This window comes from Aotus nancymaae, unplaced genomic scaffold (genome assembly GCF_030222135.1).
Source record: "Aotus nancymaae isolate 86718 unplaced genomic scaffold, 86718_ANA_hifiasm-v0.15.2.pri h1tg000006l, whole genome shotgun sequence".
In the NCBI taxonomy this organism is placed as follows: Eukaryota; Metazoa; Chordata; class Mammalia; order Primates; family Aotidae; genus Aotus; species Aotus nancymaae.
In genome coordinates this window covers 81,806,541-81,827,595 of record NW_026988417.1, presented here as the reverse complement: position 1 = coordinate 81,827,595, position 21,055 = coordinate 81,806,541, and the positions used below count along the sequence as shown (strand labels likewise).

At 36.3% G+C, this 21,055-nt stretch overlaps 1 protein-coding gene across 6 annotated transcripts in view; it reads left to right on the top strand.

Annotated features, from left to right (window-relative positions):
• FAM13A (family with sequence similarity 13 member A) overlaps positions 1-21,055 on the top strand; it is a 385,882-nt gene that overhangs the window by 120,485 nt on the left and 244,342 nt on the right. For 4 of the 6 annotated variants that reach the window (XM_012437742.3, XM_012437744.3, XM_064369163.1 and 1 more), the window contains exon 4: positions 8,430-8,607. The exons of 1 other annotated variant lie outside the window; for it this stretch is intronic. In XM_012437742.3, the coding sequence (XP_012293165.2) occupies positions 8,430-8,607 (178 nt within the window). Of the gene's footprint in view, positions 1-5,928; positions 5,960-8,429; positions 8,608-21,055 lie in introns of those variants that run through there. One more of the 6 variants, XM_012437748.3, reaches the window with a different exon arrangement.

Genomic DNA, 21,055 nt, shown 5'->3' with positions numbered 1-21,055 from the left:
AATGTTTTAAGCTTCATCTGTGGTGTCACATGTCAGTGCTTTATTCCTATGGCTGGTTAATATTCTGTTGTATGAAAATGCCACATTTTACTTATCCATTCATATGTTGATGGAAATTTGGTTATTTCAATTTTTTTGTTGTTATGAACATTTATGTACAAGTTTTTGTGTGGATATATGCTTTTTATTTCTCTTGAATATCTACCTATAATTGCTATGTTATATTGTAACTTTATTTTGAGTAATTATTTTCTAACTAACATAGTTTTTTGATTATGGGCTTGAAGAGGAAAATGGGAGACCCAGCACCTCCAAGGCCAAGATGAGGCCTATTGAGGATATTATGGAATTCATTGTAAACTGGGTGAAATCCTCAGTAAATTCTTTGGTTTTTTAGTGAGTCTTTTATGTTGGAAGAAAAGAAGAAATAGTCAACAAGTGAGTTATTTTTAAAGTATACAACTTGTATTAATAGAAAATCAATCTACATAAAAAATATTAAAAATTTGGGGCCAGGCGCGGTGGCTCACACCTGTAATCCCAGCACTTTGGGAGGCTGAGGCGGGTGGATCACGAGGTCAAGAGATCGAGACCATCCTGGTCAACATGGTGAAACCCCGTCTCTACTAAAAATACATAAAAATTAGCTGGGCATGGTGGCACGTGCCTGTAATCCCAGCTACTCAGGAGGCTGAGGCAGGAGAATTGCCTGAACCCAGGAGGCGGAGGTTGCGGTGACCCGAGATCGCGCCATTGCACTCCAGCCTGGGTAACGAGAGCGAAACTCCGTCTCAAAAAAAAATTATTTGGTTAAAGAATATCAATTGAAGGGATGCCAAATAATTAGCTTACTAACCACCTATGCTCTGCCCTGATTCTGTCGAGCTGTTTTGAACACCTGCTTTACTGAACCCACGGAAATAATCAACCTTTTACAATGAACATATAAACAATTTGAGGCCCTTAAGGGAGGAAGGAAGGGTAAGAGGACATACAAATAGGCTTAAGTAACTCTGGGCTTGGTTTAACTCATATGACACCAAATCCACTTAAAGGCCACTTATAGCTGAGCATTTAACAAAGAGTGCCTAGAAAAAAACCAATGGCAGTAATATGATTTCAACTGAAACTATATAGTTCCTGTGCTTGGCCCACTTAATGTAGTGCTAGATTTATGGAGAAAGCCAAGTTTTATTAGCTGAGATGCTGCCAATATTGTTTCAGATTAGCATTTTACATTGTTGGAGTCTCTCTGTCCTATGTGCTATGTTTCTGATAAAATAAGTTCTTCAGCTGCTAAATGCTTGTGTCTAACATTTAGTATAGATATGAGGTTCCAGCTTTATAATTTAGTTAGACTGTTTTACATTTTTATGTATACCACCTGTCCCCACTGACAAGCATTCAGCACCCAATAAATACTCCACAAAATGAATATGCTGAGATACTATTTAGGCATTATCAGGAGCTTGTTTTGGTTATACGACTGAAGCCTAAAATATCACCTAATTCTTTGTTATTCCTGCAGGCCTTTGCTCTTACTTGAACATTCATATTCTTTCAGTCTAGTCATCTCCAAATGGGGAACTACTAGATTCATATTGCTACCATAACACATTACCACAAACTTAGTGGCTTAATTCAGCGCAAATTCATTATCTCACTGTACTGTGGATGAGAAGTGTGTGGGCTCAACTGTTTCCTCTACTCCAAGTCTCACAAGGCCAGATTCAAGGTGACAGTCTAGGCTCCTGTATGACTGTTCTGGGGGAGAATCTACTGTCAGACTCATTCAGATTGTTGGCAGAATTCAGTTCCATGCAGTTGTAAGGCTGAAGTCTGTGTTTCTTTGCTGGTTTCTCAGTTTCTAGAGGCTGCCCACGTTCTCAACTTTATGACCTCTCTTAATCTGCAGTCAGCAACAGCTCATTATACTATTACTATCTAATAGATTAGCAAGTTTTCATAAAACCTTTTATGAGGTTTAATGAGGCGGGAAGAGGGAGCTACTTTGATAAATCTGGCACCACGAGACTAAATATTTTGATTGTTTTAGTGGTTGATCTCATAGCTCTGAGATGTATCATGATAGGAATTAGCCTTTTGCCAGTTATTTTATTTTATTCTTTCCTTGAGGCTAAGATTATGAGTACAGTATAACTTCATGGTCATTGAAAAGTCTAGGCATGTGACAAACACTAGGATACATGTCAAGATTAGAGGTAGGTGTCATCCTGTGACATATCCTGTGATACAGCTATAGCATTGCTGATTATAATTACGATTTTTTTTTTTGTGAGAGCAAATATTTGTCACATGGTTCAGTGTTTGCTGCTTAAACTGGAACAAAAGTATTTATGGTAAAGTTTTCAAGTGCTGAGTAGATTTCTCTGTAGGCTGTGTATACTGTGCTAGTTGAATGTTTGCATTTTAGCTTGAGCAATGGGTCAAATGTAGCCAACAACAAATGTAAGCTTTCAAGAAAACTTGAATAATTTGATGTGGCACTTTTCACTAATGGAGAGAGATAGTTTTTGTCTTAAGAAAAGATTGATGTCAAAGAAAATGATGACTATTTCAATTGTGAACCATTATTTCCATCTGCAAAGTTTTCTTCTAATTTTTGGACTTGGCCAGGCGCGGTGGCCCACACCTGTAATCTCAGCACTTAGGGAGGCAGAGGCATATGGATCACGATGTCAAGAGATCAAGATTATCCTGGCCAACATGGTGAAACCCCTTCTCTACTAAAAATATAAAAATTAGCTGGACGTGGTGGCACATGCCTGTAGTGCCAGCTACTCAGGAGGCTGAGGCAGGAGAATCACTTGATCGCAAGAGGTGGAGTGCAGTGAGCTGAGATTGCACCACTGCACTCCAGCCTGGTGACAGAGTGAGACTCTGTCTCAAAAAAAAAAAGAATTTTTGGACGTATGAATTATAGCATATGATCCTAGTTTTTATTCCAATTTAATTCTAAAAATAACTACAAGTTTAAAGCTGTTAACATATGTTAATACATCTGCAGAGATGCATTTCACTTCTGTTTCTGAGGCCTTTCTATGGAATTTTATTGCTGAGTGTCCTTTCCCTGTGACCACCAAATGAGCTTTTTCTTATATTTAGCTATTATCTATAATCCGATTCCTACCTAACAGTAATATTACATCCAACTCAGCAAATTCTGTAAATGGACTAAATTATTCCACATCTCTTTAAAATATATTTGAAGTATTGATGTATTGTATTTCTATGCTGGTTTGTCTTACTGTGTGTCTTAAAAATGTATATCATTATTTTTAAAACAGTGTCTTGAGCTCTTTTAATATGCAAGACATGGAGGGTATTTAAAATTTGGTCGGAACTCAACCACCGTCTCTAAAAGAGCTTATGTTTGCCAGTTTATAGATTTTTTACTTTAGCTGCAGACAGCAAGTACATTTCAAGGAGACCTTCCTGACAATCTTATTTATAATCTCAATCACCAGCCTTCACCTTGGTTCAAGTACTCCCAGTTCCCTTAGCCTTATTGCCTAATGTCTCATCTGCTAGAAGGTAAGCTCCATGAGGGTAGGGATTTTCTGTTTATTTTGTTTATGGATTTATCCCAAATGCTTAGAATGGTGCCTGGCATAGAGTAGTCACTCAAGAAATGTTTTTGGAATGATCGAACTTATAACAACTTCCAACACAAGACAAATTAGAAGTGCATTTAGAATCCACCCCTGTGTCTAACCATCCTACCAGCATCAGCCTGATCCAGGCCATGAGGCCCTTTCCTTCTGGATGATTACAGTAGTCTCGTAAGTAATCTTAATGCTTTCAACTGTGCCCCTACAGTCTAGACTCAGCATAGCAGCCAGAGTGGTCCTCAAGCAGATCATGTCTCCCCACAGCTCAAAACCCTCACACAGAAAACAAAACAAAACAAGACCATGGCTTTTAATCAGATTTAATCAGACAGCAATGATCTGTCCTTTCCCTCTCTGCATTGTCTCCTGATTTCATCTCCAGCTACTCTCCCCACCCACCGTTAGCCCCATCCCCAGGAACTCCACCTCAGGAGGCCTTTGCATGTGCTGTTTCCTTGCCTCCTACACACTTCCTTATTTCTTTCAGCTCTGTTCAAATGTCACGGTATCAGAGGGGCCTCCCTGACCATGTTGAGTGAAGTAACATCTACCCCAGCATACTCTGCTTTCCTTCACTTTACCCTGCTTTCTATTATATGTGTAGATGGTAACATATGTGTTATTTCTAAGTCATAATACGTATGTTACCACTTCACATATATTTTAAACATTTATTTTTTAATTGTCTGTCTACCCCTAGATTAGAATGTTTCATAAGGGCATGGAGTTTGCTTTTGTATTAGTCAGGGTTCTTCTAAAGGTGTAGGACTAATAGGATGGATGAATATATGAAGGAAGCTTATTAAGGAGTATTGGCTCACACAATCACAAGGTAAAGTCCCACGATAGGCCGTCTGCAAGCTGAGGAGCCAGGAAGCCAGTCTGAGTCCCAAAACCTCAAAAGTAGGGAAGCCCACAGTGCACCCCTCAGTCTGTGGTTGAAGGCCCAAGAGCCCCTGGAAAATCCAAGGGTCCAAGAGTGGTTCTGGTGTAAGTCCAAGAGTCCAAAAGCTGAAGAGTTTGATGTTCAGGGACAGGAAGCATCCAGAACGGGAGAGAGATGGAGTCCGGAAGATTCAGCCAGTCTAGTCCTCCCGTAGTTTTCTGCCTGCTTTTATTCTAGCTGCGCTGGCAGCTGATTGGATGGTGCCCACCCAGATTGAGGGTGGGACTGCCTCTCCCAGTCCACTGACTCAAATGTTAATCTCCTTTGGCAACACCCTCACAGACACACCCAGGAACAATACTTTGTGTCCTTCAGTCAAGTTGACACTCAATATTAACCATCACAGCTTTGTTTAATGCTGTCTCCCTGGTGTTAGAGAATGTTAGGCACATAGAAAGTGTGTGATAAACATCATACATAGTGTGCAATAAATGTACATTTTGGATGCGTGTAAATAAAAATAGAAACGTTGCGAACTCTTTTATAATGTGAGACCTTAAGAGAGTTATCATAATTAATAATATAAATACAAGAACATGAATGGATAAGGCAGTGTTTATTGTATTTAGGTATCCATAAATCAAAAAATTAAGCCATAGCATAGTAATAGGAACTTTTTTTTTTTTGTAGACGGGGTCTCACTCTGTCACCTAAGCTGGAGTGCAGTGGCATGATCATGGCTCACTGCAGCTTTGACCTCCCCAAGCTCAAGAGATCCTCCCATTTTAGCCTCCCAAGTAGCTGGGACTACAGGCATGTGCCAACACGCCCAGCTAATTTTTGTATTTTTTGTAGAGATGGAGTTTTGCTGTGTTGCCCAGGCTGGTCTGGAACTCCTGGGCTGAAGCAATCCACCCTCCTTGGCCTCCCAAAGTGCTGGAATTACAGGCATGAGCCACCATACCCTGCCAATTAGTATGAGCTTTCTTTCCTGCAAGCATCAGAAGGCATCTTCCTAATAGGCACATTTGTACCACCACTGCCCCCATGCTGCTATCATAGGCATTTTTCTACAAGCCTCCTCCGAAGGTGTTGAGCAGTTATTCTCATATGTAGGAAATCTTATTTGTAGGATTGCAGCAGGCTGGGAGTAATGGTGATGTTTACCAGATATTTCTGGAAACGCTTTACAAAATGCAGATACATAATTAACGAGTATGAAAAGAGATGAGGCAAAATATCATCCTAATAAATTAAGGTCTTTACTGTGCTGTCAGTGTATTTGAACAGGGATTCAAGAGGTGAATTATAAATGTAGGTATGCTGCTGTCAAAGGCACTGATGGAGAGGACACTCACAACCTTGCCCAGTTGGTGAATCCAGGAATCTATGAATCCATCTTCCATCACAGGAAACAAAAATCCTGTGGAAACGGAAGGAGGTAGATATGAGATATTTCTTTCTCAGTCACTTTTGACTTTTGAGAATATATTTTATGGTATCTTCTGTGAACATAAAAGGATTTTATGTTCTTTTGCTAAATGTGAAACTCTCTAAGTACGTCTGTCTCCCTTCCCATTATTTGGCAATTTTATTTCCTGGAAAAATTGTTTATCATATTTCAAAGATTAGAAAATGATGAAAATGCTGCTGCTTTTTCAAAGATATTATTGTCATAAATTCATAACTATTTTGAATCTTTATTTTATTTGACCTGGTGTCTTTACACATTGCCTGCCTTATGGTTTGAGGTTTCATTTCAGAGCCAGAGGCCAGAGCCTGATTATCAAGGCTGTTGTAATTCTGTTGCTTGTATCTTTAAATGCTGAGAATCAGACCACAATTTAAACAGAGAACAGACAACAGTGAAAACATCCCATAGACTCACTTTGAATTAGTCACCACAAAAAAGGCAGAACATTTTCTCTTGATTCATTATTTGTTTATTTTTATAATATAAAGGTATGAGAAATTGATATCTCCAATTAGTTCTTAATCACGCCAACTTAATTATTTTAATCTCTTATATATCCTTGCTAGTTAAGGTCATAGTGCAGTGGAAAATAGTCATCATAAACAATGCAATGTAGGTCACATAGGTAGTAAGTAGCAAAACCAGGTTCCTCACCTCAGAAATGACTTGAGGCTTCATTCTGATCCTGTGCTCTGAAGCCTCTCAATGTTACTGTGTCTGATTTGCTGTATATTTTCACTTCCTGTCTGTAGCATTATGTTATCCAGGTGATTTGTAACACTGATTAATCCTCTGATTTTGTATCTCATTTCCCTCATTTTTCTGTTTCTTCTTCACTTAACTGGCTAAAACTGACTTATGTAGGCAGTACAACTGCTTATTAATTATAACTGAGTTACATTTTCATTCTCTTAGATGTCTGTTAAAGTAATGAACTGTAGTCATTCCTCTAAACTACTGTATTCATTATAAAATACTTTTATTTTCTTCCAAGAGAAAGCATTATACAAAGTCAGAAAATTTAGCAATTTTACTGTATTTAATAATGACAAAACAAATCTTTGAGACTTGAGAGAAACTTTTCATATGTATGCCTGTGAATTTTGGTGTATCATTAGACATTTGGGGTATTGCTGGGTTATTAGTCTTTTGTATGAGAAAGATATATCAAATTCTGAACTATATGACATGTTAGATATTGTTAAAGAAAAAGTTATTCTGGCTGGGTGCGGTGTGTCACGCCTGTAATCCCAACACTTTGGGAGGCCGAGGCAGATGGATCACCTGAGGTCAGGAGTTCAAGACCAGCCTGGCCAACATGATGAAACCCCATCTCTACTAAAAATACAAAAATTAGCCGGGCGTCTTGATAGGCACCTGTAGTCCCAGCACTTGGGAGGCTGAGGCAGCCAAGATTGCACCACCACACTCCAGTCTGGGTGACAAGAGCGAAACTCCTTTATAAAATAAAATAAAAAAAAGAAGAAGAAGATAAAGTTATTCATTCTGACACTTGTTAAAGAATGGTAAGGCAATCTTTATTCAGGACTATTATGATAGCTAGAGGGACTACTGCATTGGGGTTTTGCAGTTGGGGCAGAGAGATTGGGCTCAACTTGGAATACAAGGGAAAGTGGGAATTATATAGCCATGTTGCAGGATTGGGACAAGCGGCAGGCAGTGGGTGGAAAATTACTGAGAGGAAACCTCAAGGATAAAGAGAGATTATGGCTAAACTGACCTAACAGGTTTCTTGCTGAAGGCAGGCCAAGGTGATCAGACATCATTTGGAGGATGGTAGGAAATGAGTAATTTGTTCAGATATGGAGGGTTATCAGATATGAATGGTGGGGAATTTTGACTGAACTGACTTAGCAGTATTGTTACTAGAAGTGGACTCTTGAGGACATGCCTAGAAGAGGGCTTAGTTGAAAAAAGCTCAGAGAAGTCTGACTAGAGATTGGTTAAGGAGATAATCTTTGTCAAGATTAAAAAGCTGTTTGGGAATTAAAAGTTTCCTTCAGTTTTCTCTGTGTACAGTATCCTGATCACTAAGTTCAGCGTCCCCCGTGGTGTCCCTTGAAGGTCTCTCATATCAAATTTTACTCAAGAGAATCCTGGTTTTAACAAACTTGAAGACAAAAATCAAATGGAAGATTCTGCTGTGGATCAAAAACCTAACCATTGTCTTAATTTTAAGGAGGAAAACATAAAATTTAAACACAAACCCATTTTGTGCACTGAATAAACCTTGTGGGTTTTTTTAGATTTCTTGTATAAGTTAGTAATTCTTTAACATAAAGTCAAATATGCAAGGCCTATCTCAGTCTCTCAAGATTTTTTTTCTGAATAAAATGTTAGAATTTATTACACCTATGGCTTCTGTTTTGTTACTGTGAAATATACCTGAGAACATTTTTATTCTTTTTTTTTCCAGATGGCAGAAATGATGTTCAGGAGAGTAGCTTAAGAGACTTAATAAAAGAGCTGCCAGACACCCACTACTGCCTCCTCAAATACCTTTGCCAGTTCTTGACAAAAGTAGCCAAGCATCATGTGCAGAATCGCATGAATGTTCACAATCTCGCCACTGTATTTGGGCCAAATTGCTTTCAGTAAGTTAGTGGAGTTTTACTGTTAATATCGTCATGTCCCCCTTTGTGTTTACTACTGTCTAAAATTACTGGGATGTAGAAGCATATTTCAGTCTGAAAATTCAGCCAACTTATGATGGAGAAGGTTTATCTTGTTCTTGGGCACATTAGCCTTGTTTTTCATCTCAATTTGAAGAAAGCAGGATGCCCTTTTTACAAAACCATAATTTGCAATAAATCAAATAGCTTTACTTAAAATTCTGGAAATAAGTTATATTTTAATTAAAAGCAGCATTTAAAAAAATCTGTAATCAGAAATGTTGATTAGCAGAAAGAGAGGTAGTATGACATGGTGAATAATTTTTAAAATAGTAATAAAGTTCAAATTATTGCCCATAGGTGGAAAATTTTGAACAGACTATGTCAGTAACAGAAAAATATAACCTGAGCTTCATTTACTTATTTTCTGGAAATAAACTAGTCTGTTTTAGTAGATTCTTTGTTGCTAGCCACAGGAACTTTTGTAAATCTTCATATTTTATTCTCTTTATTTTGAAAAGTTCTTTAATTTTTGATACATGAAACGTGATCTTGCAATCCAGGGACTTTGCTTTTAACTCTCCTATTAATCACCTCTGATATCAAATACATTCCTTCTAGTTATGAGAAGAGAGAGAGAACATTCACACTCTAAAAGCTCTCAGAAACTCAGCAACTTTATATATATATATATATATAGCATGTCTACTTCTCGAGTCCAATTAATCTAGCAGCTTATTTAGCTGCCCAGAACTGGTAATATTACAGTCCTCAGAATGACTGTCTAAATATAGATTCTGGCTTAGATCCTACTGACTACAGGGTTCCAGGTCATTCACAGCCTAATTTTGGTAGAAGTTCTACCTTAATAACTATCCTGATTATAACTCTAAAGGTGTTAACTTCTAAATAATGGCATTTCATAGGATATGTTAGGGTCTCATGAGTAAATATCTCAAATGCAGGATCCACTAATTTTTCTGTCTTATTCAGAAGCTCCGTGATAGTAAAAAGCCTATATTTGTTCTTTTTACTCATATCTGCCCAGTAAATCTTTGGTGACTTACATATGAGAAAGGTATAAGTAGAAAACTGTTGAATAATTCTGAAACCTAAATTCTAAAAGAGGTAAAAATGATTTGTAAATAGAATGTTTATTTAATGAGCTTTAAATACAGATCCATACCTCATTACTAACTTAGAAACTGAGCTTGATCTGGAATTTCTGATAATCTGCTCCAGTTAGTCAAGCAGAATATCAATAAGTAAAGAGTATTTATTATAGGTTCTAATGAGTATGGTTTTACAGTTTTTCTATTGCTGTAAAATATATATAAAATAAAATATGCCAATTTAACTTGTTTTTTTCTTTTTGAGACAGAGTCTCGCTGTGTTACCCAGGCGACAGTGCAGTGATGTGATCTGCGCTCACTGCAGTCTCCATTCTCTGCGCTCAAGCAGTCCTCCCCCTTCAGCCTCCCGAGTACCTGGGACTACAGGCGCATACCACCATGCCCGGTTAATTTTTGTATTTTTTGTAGAGATGGGGTTTCACCATGTTGGCCAGGCTGGTCTCAAACTCCTGACCTCAAGTGATCCTCCCGCCTCCACCTCCCTAAGTGCTGGGATTACAGGCATGAACCACCGTGCCAAGCCTTCACGTAGCTTTTAAAATGTATGTGGTATAACATTATACAATAATTAGTTTAAACTTTTAAATTTTCTTGTCTGTTGTTACATCTTCTTTCTCTTTTCTAATGTTACTTTTGCCTTCTCACTATTTATCTTTGCCAGAGTAGCCAAGCTTTTTGTCTATCATTATACTTCTCAAAGAATCCATTTTTAACTTTATTGAATAAATTTGCCTTAACATTTTTCTATTTCATTAACTTCTATTTTTATATTTATCAATTTACTAGAACTTAATTGGTTGTTTTTCAAGCTTTTCCCCTGTTTTTACAATATGAAAAATTTCAGTCATAAATTTGAAGGAGTGTGATGATTATACATTTTCTCATTAACTAGATAAAACAAATGTACTTTATCTCTGCATATATATGTAAATATGTATTTTTTGTTGAACCATTTGAAATTAATTTGCAGACCTTAGTTATTTCACTGTTAAATACTTAATCATGCATCCTTAAAAATGAGGACTTTTTGCTATATAATCATAATATACTTATTATGCCTAAGAAAATGGGCAATTCCGTCATATCGTTTGAAGCGTCCATTCAAGTATCCCAATTTGTCACAATTTACTTTATTCTGAAGAGGATCCATTGATTCCTCCATTCTATTTGGTTGTTAGGTCTCTTTAGTATATCTTCATAAAGAACAGTCCTTCCATGTGTGCACATCCCTGCAGATGGGTGTTGCCCACACTGTTGTTTTGTTTGTGTTTAACTACATTTTTTTCCAACCATATTGACTTTTAAAAATTTTTAAATTTAATTTAATGTTAAGTTCCAGGATACATATGCAGGATGTGTAGGTTTCTTACATAGGCAGACATATGCCATGGTAGTTTGCTGCACCTATCAACCTGTCACCTAGGTATTAAGCCTAGCATGCATTAGCTGTTTTTCCTGATGTGACCACATTGAGTTTTTAAGACTTCATCCTGTGGAATATTGTACAGTGTGGATTTGTCTGATGATTTTCTTGTGGTGTGGTTAAGTCATTTTTCTATCCTCTGAATCTACTGTAATCTGTAAATCAGGTATAAAATCTTAGTTATATTCAGATTAAGTTTTTTGGCAAGAATACTTTATCAGTGATATTGTATACTTAATATCGCATCCCATTAGAAGCCATGTAATGTTAAGTTGTCTCACATTTATTAATGCTTAGTTGGCTTTCTTAGTTAAGGTCACCACTTTCAAATCTCTCTGTCGTAAGGCTGTGGCATTCCCTTTCCAGTTAGCAAGTAATCTGTTGGGTGACTACTTGGGCATCATGCAAATATATATTCCTCCCAATTCACTATCAGTTTGATTGTCTGTTGATCATCCTAACCTGATTCAGTTTTTTTCTTTTTGGGTTGCAGAATGTTGATTTTTAAATTCTATTAGCATTTTTTTTTTTTTTTTTGAGACGGAGTCTTACTCTGTCACCAGGCTGGAGTGCCGTGGCGCAATCTCGGCTCACTGCAACCTCTGCCTCCTGGGTTCAAGCGATTCTTCCGCCTCAGCCTCCCGAGTAGCTGGGACTACAGGCGCGTGCCACCACACCTGGCTAATTTTTGTATTTTTAGTAGCGATGGGGTTTCATCATGGCCAGGATGGTCTCGATCTCTTGACCTCGTGATCCGCCCGCCTTGGCCTCCCAAAGTGCTGGGATTACAGGTGTGAGCCACCACGCCCGGCCTCTATTAGCATTTTTAATTTTTGTTTTAGTGATATTCTTCTGTGAAGAAGAGCTTTCCCTTGTCAGTGTGGAATGAAGAACATTAAATTTTTCTGCACTCAAATTATCCCACATTGGCAGTTGTGGGAGTCTCTTTAGGCTGGCAACTGTGTCCTTTTGACAAAACCCTATAATAGTATTTCCTACCTTTCTAGCTAAAAATGGTGTCTCAGGATGAATTAACCATTTCTCCAAGGGGCTTTGATTACTTTTATAGAAGAATTATAATTAGAAGCCAAGCTCTGGGTGCTAAGTTATTTACATCTAGGGCTTAATGACTTATAGAGCAAGGAAATAAGAAAGAAATGAATATTTGAGTGATGGAATGACTGAGTGGAAGAAATAATGGATTTATGTTGATATTTTTAGTTTAATTTTAACATTATAATATTCTTTCTTAACTACTTTGATTTCCTATTTGCAACGCCATACTCTTGACAGTCAAAATCTTGCTTTCTAAAAAATAAGAATATTTATTTACTTTTCTCCACAATATATATATAAAATATGTATTTTATGTATAGATATAAATAAAATGTCACAAAATCAGGGAAACCACTGAGTAATGTTTAAGATGTCCTTGTAGTCCATATTGTCCCTATATCTGGCTGAGAGTATACATTCAAAGTAAAGGGTGATTGTCTTCGCCATTTGGCATAGAGTTGAGTTCACTTCTTTCAGTCCATTTCCAATTTTAGAATGCAGAGCTTCTTTTTCTTTTCAATGTAATTTTGTTTAAATTTGTAAAACATTTACATGGTTTAAATGTGAAAATTGGCTGGGTGCGGTGGCTCATGCCTGTAATCCCAGCACTTTGGGAGGCCGAGATGGGTGCATCACTTGAGGTCAGGAGTTCGAGACCAGCCTGACCAACATGGTGAAACCCCGTCTCTGCTAAAAATACAAAAATTTGCCAGGCGTGGTGGTGGGCACCTGTAATCACAGCTACTTGGGAGGCTGAGGCACGAGAATCACTTGAACCCAGAAGTGAGGTTGCAGTGAACCGATACCATGCCACTGCATTCCAGCCTGGGCAATAGAGCGAGACTCAGTCTCAAAAAAAAAAAAGGAAGAAAAAAAATTATATATAGAGAAAGAGGTATACGCAGAAGTTTCCCTTTTATCATTATTCTTTCTATACTATTCAACCTCTTGCTGTCTTTCGAAAATGTTTTTATTAGTTTCTGGCTCATACTTCAATGTTTCTTTTGGTAAAAATGTGTGTATATGTAGTTATATTATGTGTATTATGTGATATGTATATGTTTGCATTTTTATTTCTATGTCTTCCTTACACTGTTCTTCACTTTGCTTTTTATCTGCAAATCTTAGAGATCATTCCAACAGTTGACTTTTTAAAATTCTGTTTTATGCTTTTATATTACTTCATTGGTTAGATGAAGTAAGTTTTAGTCAACAGGTACTTTTCTGATGGTCATTTGTTTCCACACTCTTACTGTTACATATGATCACACATCAAATAAACTTGTGCATAAGTATCACCAAGATTAATTCCCAGAGATGAGATTTCTGGGTCAAAGAACAAATGGCTCTATTCATTAGATAGTCCCAATTCCTCTCCACAGTGAATGAGTCAGTGTTACATGTTTATTATCAGCATGCAAGAGTGTCCGTTTTTCAATCTTGCCAAGAGGATTTTGCCAAAATTTTGAAGTCTTGCCAGTCTGATAGGTCAGATGTGATATCCCAGTGTAGATTTTTTTTTTTTTTTTTTTGAGACGGAGTTTCGCTCTTGTTACCCAGGCGGGAGTGCAATGGCGCGATCTCGGCTCACCGCAACCTCTGCCTCCTGGGTTCAGGCAATTCTCCTGCCTCAGCCTCCTGAGTAGCTGGGATTACAGGCACGCACCACCATGCCCAGCTAATTTTTTTTTGTATTTTTAGTAGAGACGGGGTTTCACCATGTGGACCAGGATGGTCTCGATCTGTTGACCTCGTGATCCACCCGCCTCGGCCTCCCAAAGTGCTGGGATTACAGGCGTGAGCCACCGCGCCCGGCCCCAGTGTAGATTTTTTAAGAGTTTTATTGAGATACAATTTACATACCATACAGTTTATCATGTGAAGTATATAATTCATTGGTTTTGAATATGTACAGAATTGTGTAACCATAACCATAGTCACTTTTAGAATATTTTCATCACCCCAAAAAGAAATGCTGTACTATTAGCAATCACTTCCCATTTCTTCCCAATCCCTCCCACAACATCCTGGCTCTATGCAACCACTCATCTATTTTCTGTGTCTAGAGATTTGCCTGTTCTTGACATTTCATATAAATGGAATCATACAATATGTGTTCTTTTCTGACTGGCCTCTTTCACTTAGCAAAATGTTTTCAAGGCTCATCCATGTTGTAACATGTGTCAGCATATCTTTCCTTTATGGCAGAATAATATTTCAGTGTGGATATATACCAGTTGATGTGTTTATCAACTCATTAGTTGATGGGTATTTGTGTTACTTCCAGTTTCTGGCTGTTTCAAATGTTGCTGCTATGAACATTTGTGTACATGTCCATGTGTGGAATTAAGTTTTCATTTCTCTTGGGTATATAACTAGGAGCAGAATTGTTGGGTCTCATGGTAACTGTTTAAAATTTTGAGGAACTACCAAAATGTTTACTGAAGTAGCTGCACCATTTTACATTCCCTCATATATTTGCTCCCTCAGACGTTCTCATCAGCAATGGATGTGCTTATCATGCAAAAAGAGACTAAAAATAAATAAAATAAATATTCAACAAGGAAAAACAGAATCTGAGGACCTAACAGGAAAATGGCAAAAGACAAAAATATATGAAGAGAAAGACACATGGCCATGTACATTCCCATCAGCAATGTATGGGCAAACCAATTGCTGTACATCCTTGTCAACCTTTGTTAATATCTTTTTGATTCCATTCCAGTGGGTATGAAATGCTATTTCATTTTGGATTTGATTTGCGTGTTCCCTGATTGCTAGTGACATTGAATATTTTCATGTGCTTATTGGCCATTTGTATATTTTTAGAGAAATGTTTGTTCAGATCTTCTGCCTATTTTTAAGTTGATTTATTTGTCTTTATTATTGAGTTATAAGAGTTGTTTATATACTTTGCATATCAATTCCTTATCAGGTACAGGATTTGTAAATATTTTCTTCTATTCCCTTTTCATTTTCTTGATCGTGTCCTTTCAAGCACAGAGGTTTTTATTTTTGCTGGAGTTTAATGTATCTGTTTTTGCTTTTGTCACTTATACTTTTTGTGTTGTACCTGAGAAAGTTTTGGCTAACCAAGATCGTGAAGATTTATTCATCTTTTTTGCTAAGAGTTTTATAGTTCTGACTGTTATATTTAGTTCTATGGGCTAATTTGGAATTAACTTTTGTGAATGGTGTAAAGGAGTCCAACTTCATTCCTCTGCATGTGACTATCCAGTTGTCCCAGAATCATTTATTGAAGATTATTTTTCCTCATTGAATTATCTCAGTACCTTTGTCAAAAATCAGTTGACCCCAATTATTAGGGCTTATTTCTGAACTAATAGTTCCTTCTATTCCATTGATCTGTATATCTATCCTAATGTCAGTACCATAGTATCTGGATAATACAATAGCTTTTTAATGAGTTTTGAAATCATGAAGTATCAATACTCCAAGTTTGTTCTTTATTTCAGAATTGTTTTAGCTAGTCTGGGTTCATTGTATTTCTATATGAATTTTAGATTCAGTTTGTAAATTTCTACAAAAAAGTTAGCTAGTATTTTGATAGGATATTCTGTTGAATCTGTAGACTAATTTAGAGAGTACTCTATTGCCATTTTAGCAAAATTAAATTTCCCAATATGTGACCATGAGATATTTAGGTCTTTAATTTCTTTCAATAATGTTTTATGGTTTTCAGGGTGCAAGTTTTGCAATTATTTTGTTAAACCTATTCTTAAGTATTATTTCCTTTAGATGCTATTATTGGTGTAATTGTTTTCTCAATTTTATTTTCAGATTGCTCATTACTGATGCAAATATAGTTTTAATTTGCATGTATTTTCTTATAAATAAGGCTAAACATTTTTACTTGTATTTAAGGGTCATGTGTCTTTCTCTTCATATACTTATTTGTGTCTTTTGCCATTTTCCTATTAAGTCTTCAGATTTTATTTTTCCTTGTTGAATCTTATTTATTTTTAGTCTCTTTTATTCATCATAATCACATTTAAAACTAATTTTCCTCTCAGTATTACTTTGTCTCTTCATTTTCACTATTATGGTACCACTTCATATAATAGGTTAGGTTATCCAAGGTATAACTCTGAGACTAAGTTTTCAAGCAGAAATTCCATTGGGTAGTACTTTTTGTGACCTTTCTTTCCTTACACCTCTAAGGAATAGAGGAAGGTAGGATTAGGCAGAAGTTGAACTGCCATGAAGTTGTAACACAGGGTTCATTAAGCCCCAGGAGACTTTAGAGGATGGGATGGACTTTCAAATAAATCCCTAGTTGAATCAAAGTGTTTAGTCACTTTACCCCATTTCCATCAATCACTGGAGGCGAGCTGTGCCAGGGACATGGTCTAGTCTCAGAAGAGAGAATTGGCCATGAGCCATAAGCAGGCAACACTTTCAGTGGGATGGGGTGGGTAATGAATATTTCTGGCATGAAGGAGACACCTGGGCATCACCTCACAGAGTCACAGCATAATATTTTCTTTTAAAAATTCATTAATTTTTGGACTGTGAGCTATATATGTTGTATATGATTTTTCTAAGGAAATACCCAATATCCCATTTTCTAAGACAAAAGTCCTCCTGAATACTTTATTATTCTTAGGAATTAGCAAGAATTGTTTTCCATAAATTTTGATAGTAAGTTGAGTTTTGGATTTTCAGTGGTTTGGATAGCATGTCATATAAACAGAAGTTAGTCTAGTCCTTATTCTGCCAATGGGTAGTCCTTATTCTGCCAATTGGTAGTCCTTATTCTACCAGTGCAGGTAGATTTGACCTGCATTATTTATTTTCCTGTTAAATTTTCTGTAAAACAGGACCCACAGAGTTTTCTTTGAAATTTAAGTGAGACTAAGAGAAAGTCTTGGTACAGAGTAAGCAATTGGCGGAATGGTGTTGGAATCCATGTACATTTAATTAAATACATTTAAAATTGCATTAAGGGAAAGATCAGGTTTTGTGGGCTCTACCTGTTGTACTACTTAATGAACTGGGCTCTTTAGAAATATGAGATGGAAAACATGACTTTACTCTTAGCTCAGTTGCCATAGTTCTCACTTAGAACAAGCTTCTTACAGTATTGAGTATGCTTGTTGATATTTAATGGAATAGAAAATGTTCTTGCCCAGTAAAATTTCTCAACACAAGCCAACTTCTTCAGCTTAGTACTTGTATCAGACACTTTCTGACCTTTTCAGATTGCCTTGGCTCTACCAGCCTCCCAGACCAATCTGCTGCCATCAGGCTTGAACCTCTCTCCTGCCTTGGGAATGCTGGATTCTTCTCCTTGGCTTCTGCCTTATAGCTGGGTCAACCAGCCACCTGCTCAGAGTTTCTGGCTTCTGCTATAACTTTTGGACCTTAGACTCGGATCTTACTTCCTGATAGGGTATTAGAGGGGTGGAATATGGTAACCTGGAACTCTAGAACAGTTAATCCCTTTAAGTTAACCTTGACAATGGGAAATAGGAGTCAGGAGGAAACATGAATTTTTTTTTTCTTCCATTGGAACACATTAAGTATTTCTTCATCCCATGGCTTCTCCTTGCAGCTTATCTGGGGAATTCCAGACTGCCAAGTAAAGCATCTGTCGAGCAAACTGTTACGTGCCTTTGTAGTTCTTTGTGAAAGAGCCACACATACTTTACATTATTTCACATCCCTGCTTGCCTCCTTTTCTCACTCACCCTGCCTGGTATCCCTGCTGTCAAAATAATACACCAACACCCTCATCATTGCCTTATTTTCTTTCAGTTTCTTGAGAATCTGCTCTAAGGCACCGTGCACCTAATGGTGTAGCGGACAGTTCTAATACATTAGGAAAATCTATTTTCTTAACATTCGGTGAGAGGTTTTATACTTTAAGAATATTTAAGGATAACATTGGGTATGCATGAGATTTGTAATATTAGAAGTACCTAAATCTTTTTTATTTGCCATTGTTTAGAGTGGATTTAAAAATCTGATTGTTAAGTGATATTGATGAACAAACCAAAGCCTCAGCTTTTGGCTCTGGGTTTTTTTGTTTGTCTGTTAGTGTTCTTGGTTCTTTGCATTAAACCCGCTGTGCACACTTAGTTCTTATGATTTGATAACATCCATGTCTTTAATCTCCAATAATTAAATTCCCTATTGCTACTGATGAGTAAGTCATTTTGATCAAATTCTGCTTCATACCTCTGCGTCCTGTGCCCTTTGTCTGTAGATACGTAAATTAATTATATTCCTTGAAACAAGTGTTCGGTACTAACCAATAAGATAAAAAGTAATTTTGTAGGTATTCCTGAAACTTTCAAAGACAAATCAGTTTTATATTTTGAATGATAAGTCCTTCCACATTTTCTTCCATCTAAGATGTTACATTTTTTCTTAGTGGCAGCACCAAAAATGTTTTAAAGCTGCTACTGGTCTTCAAGTCTTGCAGGAAAACAACACAATAAGTTAGGATTTAATTACTGGTGTAATATTTACATACTTTACATTATTTGACATCCCTGCTTGCCTCCTATCCTTAAATATTTATACCAGTAAATATAAGATGAGATCAGCTAAATTTGTAGACACTTATCTATGTGTAACCAGATAAGTCTATAATGTTACTGTCATTTTATCTGCTAAGCACTATTAAGCAGCTATATTTGGTTTGCAACCCAAAAGTTACTTTTAGATACTGGTAGTTTGGATTGAAAAGTATAAATAGGTGAAATTTTAAAAAATTAAGCCCAAGCTTTAGTCTCACATATTCATATATTTGTAACCTCTTATCTGTTTGTAAAATGCAAATTTTTCACTTAATTTTTAGCAGAACTGTATTTGTTATTGATATTCTCTATAAATATGTTTTTGGAATATTGAAGAATGAGTGATTGGAAAGTTTGGCCTTCCTCTGCCTAAGTCTGCACCAGCCCTATCTAGCACCTACTTTATTGCCTGTAGTTTTGTGCTGGCAATCCTACTGCCACTTGTAACTGTGGTAATTGGCTTACCACTTACCATTTCTTTTTAAAATGTGTATAAATTCATTTTTGTTGTAAAAGTCACATATGCTCATGGCCAAAAAAATGTTTTCAGACAAAACCCCCCACAGCATAAAGATAAAAATAAAAACCATCCATTATTCTACTAACCAGACTTAATCCCCATTCACCTGTCAGCTTATGTGCTTTCTTTCGTCTTGTTTTCTCTGCATGCTCACATGTATATTTATATTTATGATTGATTAAAGATGGGATAATAAAGCAATATCACTTTATAACCTTTATTTAAAAACTTACTATTGTTTATCATGGCATTTCTCATGCTTATAATTCTACATCATCATTTTTAATGACAGCATATCATTCTGATCTGTTGATCAATAGAATTTATTTAAGCCATTCTGTAAATTGCATTTAGAATGCAATTAGAAAAATGACTTTTTTTTCCTTGGCAATAGTAATAATAGGTAATATTTATTGAGTTCTTACTAGGTTCCTGGTAATGTTATAGCTGCTTTTTATATATTTGTTCCTTTTATCCTTAAAACCGTACAAGGTGCGGGTACTATTATTATCTCTACACATGAGGAAACTTGAAGCACAGAAAGTTTAACTTGCATAAGGTAACATGACTAGTGAGAGGATAGAGTCAGGATTCTGAATCCAGACAGCCTGTCTCCTCAACTCCAAGCTCTTAATCACCACTCAATAACTGTTTCCCTTATAAACAGCATGGCAGGAACTGTTCTTGCACATACATTTTTCACACTTAACTAATTATTTTTGTTGGATGTACTTTTAGAAGTAAACTAGCCTGGTTAAAGGGTATGTGTATCATCAAATTTGTGCTCCAGAAAGGTCACACCAGTTCATGCTATGAGCAGCAACATGTGAATGTGTTTCCTTTCTCAGACCTTAAGTACTCATGTTATTCTTTTTAATATTTGCCAATATAATAAGTGAAATTGTTTCTTTTGACATTTTTGCTTATTTAATTACTGTAAAGTTTAACATGTTTAAAAGCGCATTTTCCCATGTAGTTCTTTTGTGTATTGCCTTTTACCCTCTTCTTTGAGTTTTCCTAAGCTGATGCTCATCTTTTTTATGACTGATTTGTAGGAATTCCTTTCCTAATACAACTATTAATCTGTTGTGTATTGGAAATATTTCTCTGAGCTTATGATTTATTTTTGAACCTTGGAAATATTTCTGTGAGCTTATGATTTATTTTTGAAGCTTTTTAATTTTTGCCATAAGAAGTTTAAAGATTTTGTTAATTTTTTTTATCAATTTGTGTTGCTTGGGTTTGATGTTATTCTTAAAAGGCCTTCTACTGCAAGGATAAAAGAGTATTTATTTATATTGTCTCTTAGCTTATTTGCAGTTTCATTTTTCTTAGTATTTAAATCTTAAAAGTATGGAAATTATTAGAAAAGGTATGAGTTGGTAATCTAAAAGTTATTAAATAGTCACATATTTCATCTTAGCATGTTTATAATATTTTAATATTTAGATCCCAAATCTTAGTGAAAGTGGTTAATACTTTGGAATACGTTATGACTTAAGAATTTAATTTTTCACTCATTTACCTTGCTAACTAAACAGTAAAGAGGAATTCATAGTCTACCAAGTAATTCACAGTGTCACTTTTGTTATTATATGAAGTTTCTAAATATATTTTGCTCTTATAGGGGCTCTGCTGTACTACTATGTTTTATTGGCTTCTCTGGTGCTAAAGTCAAACCTTTCACGTTTGAATATCAGGAACAATATACTTCCACCGTATTCTTTTTCAGAATTTTCCTGGGTAATTGTGT